The following is a 16,614-nucleotide window of genomic DNA, read 5'->3' on the forward strand; positions in this document are numbered from 1 at the left end:
CTGTTTTCTGACTGGTAAGTTTCTTGCCTAGATGCCAGCATTATATTTCATAGTATACTGTGCTATTTTCTGGTGGGTATATGCTTCCTAGGGTTCTTTGCCTTCTCAGTTACTGCTAACCAGAGCCAGAAGGGAATTCCTCAGTGGAATTCTGTGACAGCCGAGGTCACTTCTCTCTTCCCCTACCATGGTGAAAATCACATGCCGGTGCCCTAGAACAGTGGACCACCAACCAGTCAGGTTTCCAGGATAGCCCTAAGGAAGATGCATGGGGCAGATTTGCATGCTTGTGACCTCCATTATATACAAATCTCTCTTATGCATCTTCATTAAGGCTATCCCGAAAACCCAACTGGCTGGTGGTCCCCAGGATAGGATAGGGAACGTGAACACAGGCCTCCTCCAAAGTAACCAGATCAACATTCAAAGAGCACTTAGACATTTTCTGTCATGCTAAGCATATAAAACGTCTTCTAAATTATCTGAGGACCTCCTCCCCCATCCTGCACGTGCAATTTCACTCCCCCTCCCCCAACATACCTCTATCTCTTCACTGGCACGAGCAGCGACTCCAACTTGCTGCTCGTGCCAGCATCGGCTCTCCCTCCGATGTTACTTCCAGGTCCCACATCTAGGAAGTGACATCAGAGGGAGAGCCAATGCTGGCACGAGCAGCAAGTTGGAGGGAAGTTAAGAGATACAGGATAGGAAAGAGGTGCACACGACAGAGGAAGGCAGGGGCAGAGGAGGGGCAACACCGCCCAACCTCACTATGCCACTGGACATATGTATTGTGCTATGAATTATTAGCTAAAGTCAAAGAAGTCAAAACAAACACAAGATCTTTCTCATCACCCTGGTTCACAGAAAACCTGAGAGAACAAAAACGAAAAGTCAGTAAAGCTGAAAAAAACTGGTGCAAAACACACAGCACTGATATAAAGCTACCTGGAAAACCCTCTTGAAAGAATACAAACTAGCGACACTCGAAACAAAAAAGGCACACTTCACAAACCTAATATCCAAGATCCCAAGCAGGTCAAAGGCCATCTTCTCTATGCCCAAAAACCGGACCACCGGACCAAAAAACCACCATACTTCAATGACGCACAAACCTACAAAGCTATTTTACCTTATTTTAGGCTATGTCCATACGGAAAATGCTGCAGTTTTTAAAACACTCTAAGTTCACTGTCTATATCTCCAAATCTGTATGTTATGACTATACTGTAAAAGCTGAAATTTATACCTCTATGTACACCAAGTTTGTTTTTCCCACCAAAGTTTGTCTTACTTATATTGTGAATGTAATCTTGTAACCCGTTCTGGGCTTCTTTGGGAGTACGGGCTAAATAAATAAATAAATGTTAAACCTTTCATACATATGGGGGTCAGGGGAGCTTGGAACGGTTTAAATGAATTTATTCAGGTACTCAAACATTTTTCCCTATCTGTCCCGGCAGACTCACATCTGAAATATACCTGGGGCAATGGGGGGATTGGGTGGCTTGTCCAAGGAGCAGCATGGGTTTGAACCCACCACCTCAGGGTCCAGAGGCTGCAGCTTTAACCACTGCGCCACACTCTCCCCCTGTGCTGTGTAGAGAGTGCTTATTCTATAACATCTGGGTGCCTGGACTCCGTTTTAGAATAGTACCTAACAATAAAAGGACGCGCTTAACTGTAGAAATCAACAGGCATAACTTTCGGTATGTGTCAAGTTGTGTGCATAAGTGGCAGTTCCACCCATGCCCTTCCCATGCTCCGTCTACATGTAAACCCCTTGCACTTAAGTGCTATAGAACTTGTGTGCCCTTAAAGTACAGCACATACTGCACTTATGCATGCAAGGTGTATGTTTGCAACTGCACACCCTCAGCTACAAAATTGCCTTTGTAGTGCTACACAGCTCTGATAGGATGCACATTTTAAATCTGGCATATTATAATCACAAAATAAAAAATACAATTATTTTTTCTGCCTTTTGTTGTCTGGTCATTTTATTATTCAAATTATGTTGGTCCCAGGCTCTGGTTTCTGTTTGTTTTCTGTTAACTTGCTCGCCAAGGTCTCCTGCCCATTTGACATGTTCTTCTTTTTCTGTGCTCACTATCCATCTTCCATCTCTACCTTCCCTTCCACTGCCATATCCAATATTTCTGCTTCTTTCCCACTGTCTACCATCTCTCTCTCTCCCTGCCTTGTGCCCTGGGTCAAACCTCTCTATTCTCCTCCATGAAACATCTCTCCCTTCCTCCCCCTCCATTATCATGTGCAACATTTCTTTCTCTCTCCTCATGCACCATGTCTTCCTGCCCTCCACCCTATGTCCGACGTTTCTCCCTCTCTCTTCTCTATGCATGTCTCCCTCCCCTCCACCATAAATAGGATTTATCCCTCTCACTCCTTTCTACTGCTTTGTTGCATCTCTCCCTTCCTCTCCTCCACTCTAAGTCCAACAATTTTTCCTCTCTCCCCCCCCCCCACATGTGCAGCAGCTTTCCATCCTGGTGGGGCAGGCCACGAGAAGCCTGTTAAGAGTGCTGCCTCTGCTGGCTGGCTACCACTGCTGCTGCTTTAGGAGGCCTGGGGGGGGAGTAGTAGGAGGGGTTAGCTAGTCACTAAATCGGTAAGCCCAATTTTGGGGGGGGAAAATGAATCGATTCAAATTGGCAAATTGGGCAACACTAGAAAAGGGGATGGGATTTGTATACCCTTTTTGTGGTTACATATTCAAAGCGGATTACATATATACAGGTACTTATTTTTACCTTGAGCAATGGAGGATTAAGTGACTTGCCCTGGGTCACAAGGAGCAGTGCTGGGATCAATTCCACAACCTTAGGGTGCTAAAGCAGCAGCTCTACCACTAGGTCACTCCTTACTTTCCAGTCTCTTCTCGTACGGCTTCAGGTCTTCCAGTCTCTTCTCAGGTGGCGTTTGGTGCAAGCCCCATACCAGGCACCTAACTTGGTAGGTATGATTCTCTAAACGTTAGGTGCCTTGTTCAAAGCGCCTACCTACGAGTGGATTGTGGGCGCGTTTTGGAGTTAGATGCCTAGTTTTTTTACTTAGGCGCACTCATTTAGGACAAGAAAACCTTGACATAAATACGGTACATCTAAAAGTTAGGACATCTAATTCTGCATAGGTGGCGCTAAGCATGATTTTATACAGTGCGCCGAACTTTTATAGAATCACTCTTAGCGCCGTAATAGTCGGTGCTAATTTTTTAGGTGACTTATATAGAATCAGGCCCATACTGCCAATGTTGGGGTTTATTACCTATATAAAAAGCCCCAATATGAGTATATCTGAATAGGTATAGTTATAAGTATAATTTATCATTATATATTTGGCAGTGCTAGTATATATTGCTACATATATTATTCTGAAAAATTGACCTCACTCCATCCAATATTCAAAGTTGATTTAAATCTTCGGCCGGTGCGGGAGGAAGCAGGCCCGGCGAAGACAGCGGAGGAAGAGGGAGAGAGGAGAAGCAGAGAGGGAGAAGCAGGACACAGCGGCAGGCAGCGAGCGGTAGCATGGGGGAGCGTGAGGGAGCTCCGCCCACCCCCAGCGCGTCACCGCCAGCGTCACCAGCAGAGCGCCGGACTCCCTCTTAACAGGAGGGGAGCCAACAGCGCACAGCCGTTCGGCGCGCGGCGAAGGCGCGCAGTAAAGGCGCTCGCCTTAGCAAGAGCGCCTTCGCAAAAGAGCCTGCAGAAGGAGCCAGGAAGCTGGGCCGACTAACAGGGAGCCCCAATACGTAAGTTACATTCCGGTTATTGTTCCTTTGTTTACTATTACCTAGCCACACAGCATACACCGAGACAAGCACTCTCAAACAGCTCAACAGCACCAACACAACCAAGACCAACGATCAACAGGAGGAGGACTGCTATCAGGAAGGCAGGACACACACAATTGAGAAGGAGAACAAGACATGAGCGCCCACAGAAGCCAGAAGATGAGCTTTCCAGTCTTCTGCACCGGCTGCAGTTTGTATGACTACCTCCCCTCGGGGACTAGGGCATACGTTTGCAGCCGATGCGAGGAGCTGGACAGCCTGAAACTGCAAGTTCAGCTGCTGGAGGGAACTGTGATGGAACTCGAAGAACTCCTTGCCAGGAAGGAGGAAAACTGCATGCAGGAGAAGTTGCTAGGGGAGCCCGATACCAGCGAAGGGATCGTGGAACTAGAAAGATTCATCGAGGAAGCCCACCAGCAACACGTACAGATCCCAGGGCTGGAAAGCTGTACCCAGGATACCCAGAAAGAAGGCCTGGAAGAGAGGAGAGAAGACACCCATGCAAACACAGAAAAAACCGAAGATGAGGTAGGAGACATCCGCAGACCAGGAGGAAGAGAGAGAACGCAGGAAGACGTCCCCCCATCTGAAGAGCCGAAAACAATTTCAAGAGTAGCACTGGAGGAAGAAGACTGGCCCTATACCATAGACGTGGACTTACGACCCCCAAGAAACCCCCGAATAAAGAAGATGGGGATCATAGTAGGTGACTCCATTATACGTCACGTGGACAGCCACACCGCAGGAGGAAGAGAGGACAGAGTCGTCACCTGTCTGCCTGGAGCAAGAGTGAAGGATGTGGCCAACAGGATCTCCAGGATCATAGACAGCACAGGGGGAGAGGATACTGCTGTGCTCATCCACGTGGGAACAAATGATGTGAGTGGACGGAAGTATGACAGGGAAGAGATGAAGGGCCAGCTCCGCTCACTTGGAAGCCAGCTGAAGATCAGGGAGGTGAAGGTGGCCTTCTCTGAGATCCTCCCAGTACCAAGAGCGGATGGAAAGAGACAAGGGGAATTGCAAGCTATTAACGCCTGGATGAGACAATGGTGCGAAGAAGAAGGCTTTGACTTCGTGCGCAACTGGACGGCGTTCTGGGGAAAAAGCAAGTACTACAGAAAGGATGGACTACACCTCAACAAGGAAGGAGCAAGAGTTTTGGCAGGCAACATGAAGAAGGCCATCGAGAAGGCTTTAAACTAACAAATAGGGGAAAGCCGACAGTCGACCACCAGTCGATGGCACGGACGACAGGATGCCCCGATGAAAGAGCCATGGGCTACTACTCATACACAGGAGGGGACAACCTGACAGCAAATAAGGAAGACAAGGCAGGAAGGGACAACTCAGACACAGGAGGGGATGACCGCACAGCAAACAAGGGAGACAACACTGGAGTGGTTAAGGATACCGTGAAAGAAACAGTAGGGACAGCAAAGAGTAGAAAGTCCAAAAAGGTAACACGAAGAGAACTCAAATGTATGTATACGAATGCTAGAAGTCTAGGAAACAAAATGGGGGAACTAGAGACAATAGCAAGACATGATAAGTTGGAAATCATTGGCATAACAGAAACATGGTGGAATGAAGAAAACAAATGGGACACCGTACTACAGGGATACAAACTATATAGAAGAGATCGAGTAGGGCAGAAAGGTGGAGGTATTGCCCTACAAGTTCAGGAAGGAATAGAATCTGTTGAAGTGGCTACGACGGAAACGAAAGAGAAGCTAGAGTCCCTCTGGATCAAGATTCCTGGCCAAAACAGCGCAGACACGAAAATTGGCCTTTACTATCGTCCCCCAGGTCAGGCGGAGGAAACTGACTCAGAAATGATAGAGGAAATCAAACAAGAATTCAAGACGGGCAATGTAATAATATTGGGAGACTTCAATTTCCCGAGGATAGACTGGAAACTAGGAACCTCCAACTGCGGCAAGGAGGCCAAGTTCCTGGAGGCGCTAGGGGATTGCTTCCTGGAACAAATGGTAAAAGAGCCGACAAGAGGCAGCGCCACCCTGGACTTGGTACTAAATGGCCTCACGGGACCAACAAAAGAAGTAGAAGTTATGGTACCGCTGGGGACGAGCGATCACAATGTGATCAACTTTAAGCTTGACATCGGGAATAGAAAACGTGCCAAAACCATAACCAAAACCTTTAACTTTAAAAAGGGCAAATACGATCGCATGAGAGCCATGGTGAAACAACGATTCAAGAAAAAGGTGGACAAACTTGAAATAGTAGACCAGGCATGGTCACTACTGAAAAATACTATCACAGAAGCACAAAATCTCCATATTCCGAGGATCTCCAAAGAGGGGAGAACAAAAGGTAAGGGAGAACCGGCATGGCTTACCAGACAGGTGAGGGAAGCCATAAAAGAAAAGAAGGACTCTTTCAAAAAATGGAAACACATGAAAACAACCGAAGCATGGAAAAAACATAAAGATGATCAGAAGAAATGTCACAAGGCGGTGAAGGATGCCAAAAAGGACTATGAGGAAAAAATAGCGCAAGAGGCCAAAAATTTCAAACCCTTCTTTAGATACGTGAAAGGGAAAAAACCCGCAAAAGAGGCGGTGGGACCCCTGGACGACCAGGGAAGAAAAGGGTACATCAAGGAAGATAAACAAATTGCAGACAAACTAAATTCCTTCTTTGCGTCCGTCTTTATGGAGGAGGATACCGCTAAAATACCAGAAGCAGTGAAAGTGTTTAGTGGAGTAATAGAAGACAGCCTCACCACAGTTGAAGTGGAGTTGGACCAGATATACTACCAGATCGACAAACTTAAAAGTGACAAATCCCCTGGACCGGATGGAATTCACCCGAGAGTTTTAAAGGAATTGAAGGTTGAAATCGGAGAGCTATTGCAAAAACTTGCCAATCTGACAATCAGAACTGGACAGATACCAGAGGACTGGAAGATAGCGAATGTCACGCCAATTTTCAAAAAGGGATCGAGAGGGGAACCGGGCAACTACAGACCTGTGAGCCTTACGTCTGTCCCTGGAAAGATGGTTGAAGCACTGATCAAGGTTAGCATAGTCCGGCACCTAGATACACATGACTTGATGAAACCCAGTCAACATGGGTTCAGGAAAGGTTCATGTTTAACAAATTTACTTCAATTTTTTGAGACCGTGAACAAGCAAATTGATAGTGGAATGCCGGTGGACATAATATATTTGGACTTCCAGAAAGCATTCGACAAAGTTCCACATGAAAGACTTCTCAGGAAACTACAAAGCCATGGAATAGAGGGAGATATACAAAGGTGGATAGGCAAATGGCTGGAAAACAGAAAGCAGAGAGTGGGCATAAATGGGAAGTTCTCAGACTGGGAGAAAGTGACTAGTGGTGTGCCCCAGGGCTCGGTGCTTGGGCCGATCCTCTTTAATATTTATATCAATGACCTGGAAGATGGAATATCCAGTGAGATCATTAAGTTTGCAGATGACACAAAGCTATGCCGGGCAATCAGATCGCAGGAGGATAGCGAGGAACTCCAGAGCGACTTGTATCAGTTAGAGAAATGGGCAGAGCAATGGCAGATGAAGTTCAACGTGGAGAAATGCAAAGTAATGCATTTAGGTAGTAAGAATAAGGAACACGAGTATAGAATGTCAGGCGCAACTCTGGGTAAGAGCGAACAAGAAAAGGACCTGGGTGTACTGATAGATAGGACCCTGAAGCCGTCGGCACAATGCGCGGCAGCGGCAAAGAAAGCAAACAGAATGTTAGACATGATAAAGAAAGGAATCACGAGTAGATTGGAGAAAGTCATAATGCCGCTTTATAGAGCAATGGTCAGGCCACACTTGGAATACTGTGTCCAACATTGGTCTCCCAACCTAAAGAAGGATATAAAACTGTTGGAGAGGGTGCAGAGACGAGCAACGAAGTTAATAAGAGGTATGGAGAACTTGGAATATGAGGAACGACTCAAGAAACTGGGACTGTTCTCCCTTGAGAAGAGGAGGCTGCGAGGGGACATGATCGAAACGTTCAAAATGCTGAAAGGCATCGATAAAATAGAGCAGGAAAATAAATTTTTTACATTGTCCAACGCGACACGGACAAGAGGACATGGTTTGAAGCTAAGGGGGGACAAGTCCAGGACAAATGCCAGGAAGTTCTGCTTTACACAGCGAGTGGTAGACGCCTGGAATGCTCTCCCAAAGGAGGTTATTAAGGAATCCACTGTGCTAGGATTCAAAGGCAAATTAGATGCACATCTCCTTACGAGAGGCATAGAGGGATATGGGTGACTAAAACTACATCAGGTGTATACCTGACTGTGCCTCCGCGTGTGCGGATCGCCGGACTCGATGGACCATGGGTCTGATCCGGAGATGGCAGTTCTTATGTTCTTATAACCCGTCAGGAGATTCTCCTACCTGGTTAAATTGCTCATCACCGACTAACTGGTGATACTCAGCGACACTTAATTGGACAGTGCCACTGAATATCGCCACAGACTGGCCAGCAAAATACTAGGCAGATCAGGGGTGGTACGTTGGAGAGAAGCTGGAGGGTTATGCGAGTACTGGCAATATTCAGTGTTGGGACCCAAATAGCTAAGCGGGTGAATTTAGGACAGCTCCAAAGCTGTCCTAAATTCAACTGCCTAGCTATGTGGGCCTCAGTGCTGAATATTGTGTAGGGCTCGCATAACTAAGTTTTTTCATTCCTAAGTCCCCCAATCCCTCTCCTGGTCCCTGAAAAGGCCCTCTTCTTCCTAAACCCTCTACCCTTAGCCTATGAGACTTAGTGGCAGTGATGGGGACAGGAACAAAGCAGCTATTGGCAGGAGGCAACTGGAGTAAGTGGACTAAAGGTAGGCCTAGGAGGGAACCTATCTATACTGTGAGGGGGGGTTATTGGAGGGTGTTGAGAGGTTTAAAGTCTCACTGCCTGGGAGGAAGGGAGTGGGCTTTTTCAGGGCCCAGAAGTGGGATCAGGGTCACTGAGCTGGGAAAAAAAAAAGTATTCTGGCCCACTTATTGGCTGAGAACCACACAAGTTTCAGAGGCCATCCTCAACAAATTTATTTCCCAGTATTCAATGCCTGTGTGTGGACATGGCCCAGCACTGGCTATCTGGTGTCAATCTAGCTAGCAGCAATCAGCGTTTAAAAAAGACATTGACTGCCGCTGGCAGAGTATTAGCCAAACTGTGTGTGAACCATGGAATATACCTGAACACACCCATAGTATAACAAGAGTTGCTAAATTTCTCCCACACACTAAAACCTACTCCCTGTTTTAAGAAAACTCGCAAAGTAAAACTAATGAAAAACATTTATTTACAGCATAAGGTGCAGAGACACACAGGTCAGAGGTTAAGGTTCCTAACTGCACTCCCTCTTCATCCAGGATAACTCACCTTGTGGTGCTGGCCATGCAACATAAAGTGCAGCGTGATCAGGTAATAGTTGCTGGCAGGGGGCTTCATGTGAAAGATGAAGCGATGAATGGAATATTCTAGCAGGGACCAGATTACCATGCCCAGTAGAAAGAAGAGTGGAAACCAGTACTGGTGCACAGGGATGGTGTACTCTGCAGAGGAGATGGATAGTTAGTCCAGGTCAGCAACTCATACCCTAAGGAATATGAGCAATGCAGCATAGCTGGCTTCTCATTATATAATTGTTGGATGTCACAGGTGGGGAATGGGGGTGGGGAAAACAGATGTGGTTATGTTTACTGTGAATCACAGGGACTGAAAACAGGTGCCTCTACTTTCTAAATCAAAAAGCCATTATGAAAACAGGCAGAAAGGCTCTGATGAGAAGGTGTGTAAAGACAAAAATAATTTTAACAGGAAAAAACATTGACTTTTTTATTGCTTCACAGGTCCCTTCAGCAGTGAAAGGAGTAATGCTATGTGGGGATGGAATATGTTTTCTGCATGTTTCTTGCAGTGCAGATATCAGTGGTGCGAATGACACAGCTTTAACAATGTACAATATGGAGCTATACCAGGGGTAGGCAACTCCGGTCCTCGACAGCCAGAATCCAGTCGGGTTTTCAGGATTTCCCCAATGAATAAGCATTGAAAGCAGTGCATGCACATAGATCTCATGCATATTCATTGGGGAAATCCTTCAGAAAATCACTCAAAACTTACCTATTTAGTGAACATGACCCCTAAGGGCCCCCCAATTTTCATTACTCTTCGCCACCCCTAATTCGCCCCCTGCTCTTCTCCTCCTCCACGATAGCTTCTCTATTCCCAACCTCCCCCAATCTCCCCCCCTCCTCTATCAAGTTCGGTTAAAATTTGTTATATAGCTGATAAATTGTTGTAAATCTGCTGTCAACGCGGATCCTAATCTAACTGATGTAAACTGCCTAGAACTCGCCGGGTATGGCGGTATATAAGAATAAAATTATTATTATTATTATTATTATTGGATTCCAGCCCTCAAGGACCAGAGTTGCCCACCCCTATGCTATACAGTGTAAACTGATTCTCACAGATAAAACTACCTGCAAAATGTCCTGCTATGGATTTAGCTCACATCTTTCCAGTAATAGTTCAGTACAAGTTACATTTAAGCATTATACTGTAGGTGCTGGTGCTTAAATTAATATGTTGCCTGCACAAGTTGAAAATTGATCCCCATGTTTTTTTTATTTGATGTCTTAAGGTGTGCTTTTATTCTTACATTAGTTCTATTTGACATCACATTCTTAAGGATTATGAGGTCTGTATTGCACTTTTTGTTGGCATTAAAAACTAAATAAAGTTAAAAAAAAAAAGGATTATGAGGTTTGATCTGTCATTTTCTGTTTTATGAAGTTTTGAGTAGAGAATGACATAGGGACAAATTTTCCCCTGTCGCCACGGGAACTCACTTTCCCGTCCCGGTGAGTTATTTTCCTGTCCCTGCCCCTGCCCCTTTCATGCAAGCTCTGCTCTCATCTACACAAGCCTCAAACACTTTAAATTCATACGTGTCTGAGGCTTTTGCAGTTAAGGCAGAGCTTACAAAAATGGGGCAAGGACAGGGACAGCGACAAAACTCATAGGGACGGAGAAATTGAGTTCCTGTGGGGAGGGGGACAAATTTGTCCCTGTGTCACTCTCTAGTTTTGAGTGCATCTCCTTCATTTTTGCCATTTTCTGCTTTGTGCTTTCAGGGAAAAATGATATGGAAATAAAAATGGATAGAATGATTTCTTCAGGTTGTCTTGAGCGAGGTGATATGTCTACTATCCACCAAAACATTTGGTTGTAGCAAAGTTTTATATGCCAGAGTTCTCATTACCCTCTGTTTTCTCTTGTGGTCGTAGGGAACTGAAAAGAGAGATAAATGACTCATGCTTTGGGCTTTTGCAACTCTATCAGAGCAGGCAGTGTTTATACCTGTTGTGAAGGAAGTGAAGAGTCTGGTATTTCCCTGAGCAAGGGATGTATAGCAGAACCAGCTGCAGTAAAGCACAACTGGGACCCAAACAGCTAGAACTATATGCCTAAAGAGGAACAGGAGGAGAGAGACAGCATTAACATCACAGGAAGCACAGTCTTGCATCAGTTATCTATGATTGATATTTAAATATGATGAGTATACATTAAGCAGACAAATTAAGATCAAATGTTAAATAAACCTTGTTCAGCTCAAATTAAAATCTGTAAAACTGAATTGAAACCAACTGATACATTTTGGGGTTTCTCCAAATAAAGATAAGAGGGGGAGGGGGGAAAGAAAAAACACATTCCTGCAGGCTGGTCCTACGGCTCAGGCTCCCTTCTTTCCTTAACCAACCCCATCACTCATTCAGGGTTAAGGAAGATGGATGGATAGAATGCAGTGGTTCTCAATCCAATCCTTATCCAGATGTTTTCGGTCACAGCACCTCTTCTATGGAACTCCATTCCTCAATTTATTAGAAATGATAAAGACCTTGTCTCTTTTAAAAAATCCCTAAAAACTTATCTCGTCAAAGATGCTTTTAATCTATGATTTTCTTAACCAAAATTTCCTTTTAACTTGCTATTTTAAAGTCCTATTTCCCTTATGTTATTTTCCTTTATATGTTCCTTAACTCTTGAAAAGAAATTGTAACTTCTCCCTTTTTTCCTTCCCTATTCGTGTATTGTCTTTTTTTTTTAGTTTGTTATTTATTTATTATTGTATTACTTGTTATATTTTAAATTTGTATTGTACATCGCTTAGGAAATTAAATAGGCGATTTATCAAGAATTAATAAAACTTGAAAATTGATAATTAGCCAGCCAGGTTGGTTTATTTATCAATCAAACTTATATCACACACACACACCTCTCCCCCCAAAACATAGGGCTTGTAATTGTCCATCAGTACCATTTTAAATAATTCATCTAATAAAATGCCTTCTGAATTAAATGTGTTTAATTGTTTTCTAAACAACTGAAAAGAAGTTATATTCATTGTGGAAACCTGACGGGCTAGTATGTTCCAAGACCCGGTTGAGAACCCTTGCAATAAAGTGATGGCCCCTATCAAAACAATAAGTATGGAGGATGACCTCAGATGAGTTGCCCTGTCTGCCGGCATGCTATGTCCATGGAGAACGGAGAACATAAGCCTGCTGTAATACAGTGTAAAATGCTAGGTTTTCCCATTATTCTGCATGCAAGTGTGGCACAGTCAAAATAATTGAATGGGTATCAATCTTCTGCAAACTTATGCTATAAAGTTTGTCTGCACCCTTAGTCTGTCTTCTGCAGACAATTAGCAAATACTTTGAGCTGTGTGTGCTTGGCTGTAAAAGATACACAGGAGCTAGGTTGGTTCTCTCTCCCTGTTTGACTGTATCAAGTTGACATGGTTGCTAATTATGTATGTGTATGATCTCCATTTGTTTTTATATTTATAGCCACACCATAATTTTTCTAGGCTGTTTGTTACTGCCAGTGCCTGTGGGTCCTTACAATCTGTGCCTTCATAGGTCAGCCCCTGCAGCATGTGACCATCTCCCTCCAATCACTAGGGTCCTGTGTCCTACTCTCATGCACTATTTATCCTTTTGTTCTCTAGCCTTATGAATTTTCTTGTTCCCAACTCCCCACAAGGCAGAAATCTACATTTTGGCTCAAAACATGCTGCATTGCTCTTTCTCCTCTCTAGGAAAATGGACTCTCTACCAATCTCCTTTATGTCCAGCTTCCTCAGTTTTATTCCTCACCTAATTCCATCTCTGCAGTAATTTTTTAAAAATTATTTATTTATTGATTTTAAATTAAATACGAAGTATACACTTGTACAGAAAAGCTGATTAGTCAGGATATTATATTTGTTAAAGTATAAAACATATTACACTTTAATTGCACTAGAAACAAGTCCTCTATATTAGGATCCAAGACTTCACCTAAGTGAGACAAAAGAAAATATAAATCTATACATTAAAGAAGTGTATAGACTATAGAACTGAGGTAGGAGTAACATATTAACCTATAGAGCACTTGATTTATCCCCATCCTATCGAGACAAGGTCAGAAAAGCAATTATTGTATTTTTCGGACCACAAGACACACTTTTTCCACCCAGAAACAGGGGGTGGAAAAGGGGATGCATCTTATGGACCGAACACACCGCACGTCCCCGTACCTTTTTTAAGTGGTTTTGGTCCAGTGCGTTCTCCTGCTGGACAGCTGCCTCTTTGCAGAATGACACACAACACAGGAGTGCAACCTTTGTGCTTCCTGCCTGGTCCCACATTGCTCTGTGATTGGCTGCAGTCAGTTACTGCGAGGTGCGTCACTCTACAGAGAAAGGCAGCCGTCCAGCAGGAGACCGCGCTGGACCACCACTTCTTAAAAAAGGTACCAGGGGCCTTTCTTCGGGCAGCTTCGGGGGGAGGGAACCTTTCTTTGGGTGACTTCAGGAGAGGGGGACTTTCTTCGGGTGGCTTCGGGCTTCAGGCTGCTTCTTCAGGCTGCAGGCTGCTGCGGGCTTCCCAGCACCAGAAGCATCTATGTGTATTGGAGGAAAAACCAAGAAGAAAAAAATTTTGAACCAAATTTTTTTTTCTTGGTATTTCCTCCTCTACAGGTCTGGTGTGTCTTATGGCCTGAAAAATACGGTAATTGTTGGGGTTAAAAAAAACCATATTTAATTGATCGATGGCAAACAATACACATACAAGGGTGCCTCAAGTAGAATGTAGCCCCCAGTGAAATGACCCCTGGTCTCAGAAGGAGAAATTCTCGGCAACGTTTTGCGTCTCTCGAGAGAGATCAGGGAACATTTGTATTTTACATCCAAGAAACTCTTTCTGTTTATTTGTAAAGAAAAGCCTCAATAACCATACTTTATCAATTGAAAGAGCTACAGTTAGAATCAGTGTAGAAGGTGTTACTATGTCCTTGTCAGACGTTTCCCCAAAATTTTTGATATATTCAATGGTGCTTGATCAGGTACTTTTAACTGTTGTTGAGGCCTATTCTTATTAGGTAAGTAGAACACCTGAGAAAATGGAGGCAAAGTATCCTCTGAGACTTGCAAAATTTCAATCAAGTATCTCCTCAGCATCTCCCTAGGAGTTACCATTGTGAGCCTAGGAAAATTAAACAGTCTCAGATTATTGTTAAATGAGTCATTCTCAAGTATTTCTACTTTCCTTCTACGGTTCACATTGTCTTTAATTAGAGAATCTTGAAGTTGTTTAGAAGATGTCTTGTTCAAGCTTCTGAACCGTGGATTTAGAAACAGTCAAATCTCTTTTAAATCTTTTAGCTCTTTAGTATGTTGGATCAATTTACCTTCAATATATTGGAAATTGGGGCTAATAGTCTTGCCAAAGTTTGCCACCAGGTCCAGAGTCACTTGAGAGGGCTTTTCCCAAAAATATAGGTTTTTGTTGAGTGTAAAAATGTTCACCCTCAGGAGAAATTCCTCGGCATTGCTCCGTCTGGCTTAATCCACCTCCCATAGCTGAACAAGCCCCTGATTCTCCTGCATAGACTCCATGCTTTCCGGTGTAATGCTGGCTGCCTCAGGAGAAAGGACCTCCCCCAACTCCGGGGTTTTCTCACCCCTTGGAGAGCTAGTGATCTGAGGCTGCAGGGGTGGTATCCGGCCCAAGAGGAGCAGCTCTGGTCTCGCCAAGCCCTGGCGCTCTCAGAGGGCTAATCCTTTGACGTCATCGCAGTGACTCCCTCCATTCATTGCACTAATTCTTCGATATTGCTGAAAGTCGGCACTCTGGGGCACCGCAAGGTGCCAGCAGCGCTCCAGCCTCTCCTTTTTGGCATCCCATCTCTGCAGTAAATTAAAACCCATTCTTCAGACAATTCAGACTCATCTCTCCACAATACCATCAGAAATAGCAAATATCCAGGTCACAGACTCTCCTAAACCTGGCAGAAGAACTTTCTAAATTCCAGTTATTGCATGAATTTACAGTTTTGCTTATTCTTGCAACCAAACAGTTGAAATCCATGAAAATCAGACTCATCTTTGAAGATGTTGGGTTGCTGGTTTAGTTGGCTGTCCAGCAATGCATGTGAATGCATTTTGAGAATAGAGCCTTTTTATTTTCTGTATTAGGGTCTGTGCACCAAAGCAGGCATACCGCTGAAACCTGGCCATGTTGGCTTTTAAATGAATCAAAAGTTTTAAACACCATAAACAGATAATTATAATATAAATGTTTATATTTATGAATAAATTTACACAGTTATATTTATAATCTGTTTCTGATAAAGTTTCTAGCTGACCAGAGGTTCTGTTTTGCACTCGACATACCCCACAGATCCCAATGGAGAAATTCATTTCATGTTGTTCACCCCAGAAGAGGAAACAATTACCAAATCTAGTTGGCTTGTTAATTTAATAGGGTTAGCAGATTTTTGTCAGGAGAAACCTGGACACATGGGCCTGTCCTATTCTGCCCCTAGGCCCACCCCATTCTGCCTCCAGCCTCACCCCATCCTGTCTCTAGCCTCGCCCCAACCCTAGCCCCGCCCCTGCAAAGCCTCGTCTTTGTTTTTCGACCTCCGGGCCGCATCTGGAGGGTCTCTGAGCATGCGTAGATGTGTGTGACATCATCCGCGCATGCTCAGAGGCCCTCCAGACACGGACAGGAGGTCGGGGCTTTCCAAACCCGGACAAACTACTGGGTTTTGGAAAGTCCGTCCAAGCACCCAGATAGTCATCTAAAACGGTGTTCTTCAGCCTTTTGACACCTATGGACTGGTGGAAATAAAAATTATTTTGTGGACTGGCACCAGCGCACGGACCGGCAGTTGAAGAACACTAAATTGTGGGCTAAGTCGAGGGCCAGACCCCACCCATCTCTGCCCCAGACCCCGCCCCCATAATAGTTCTAATTGTAACACCATTTTTTTCATTCATTTTTCACACACAATATAATCTTATTAACAACACATAATGGTTAACAACAAAATTAAACTACACTAAGCACACTGTATGCTTCTCAACATTCATTCCTACCAGAAAACAGATAACCCCATGCAAATACAGGACCAAAAACTAAAAGTACTAATATAAACAAATGAAACCCTAAGATTCAAGACTCTGTATGCAGTACAACCCCCAGAGAAAAAGAAACAAATGCATTTCTTCCTGAACTGCTGTTTAATGCCATCCCGGCATTATCTTCAGACCAGCTCCCTCTTCCTCACTGATGCAGTGCACAAAGATGTGAGCAGTGGTTCCTCGCGTGTCTCATCGGAAAGCCTTCCCTCTGACGTTGCGACGTCAGAGGGAAGGCTTCCGGTTCAGATGCAGGACGCGTGTAGGAGCCGCTGCCTGCAGCTTTGTGCACTGCAGGACAGAGGAA

General features: G+C 44.3%; 1 protein-coding gene across 1 annotated transcript in view; it reads right to left on the reverse strand.

Moving 5' to 3' along the window:
- Positions 1 to 16,614, reverse strand: part of FA2H (fatty acid 2-hydroxylase) — a 187,958-nt gene that overhangs the window by 13,472 nt on the left and 157,872 nt on the right. Inside the window, exons 4-5 of the mRNA XM_033940419.1 lie at positions 11,195 to 11,301; positions 9,209 to 9,381 (exon numbers count right to left, since the gene is read on the reverse strand). Coding sequence (XP_033796310.1) covers positions 9,209 to 9,381; positions 11,195 to 11,301 — 280 coding nt within the window. The remainder of the gene's footprint in view (positions 1 to 9,208; positions 9,382 to 11,194; positions 11,302 to 16,614) is intronic.

This window comes from Geotrypetes seraphini, chromosome 4 (genome assembly GCF_902459505.1).
Source record: "Geotrypetes seraphini chromosome 4, aGeoSer1.1, whole genome shotgun sequence".
In the NCBI taxonomy this organism is placed as follows: Eukaryota; Metazoa; Chordata; class Amphibia; order Gymnophiona; family Dermophiidae; genus Geotrypetes; species Geotrypetes seraphini.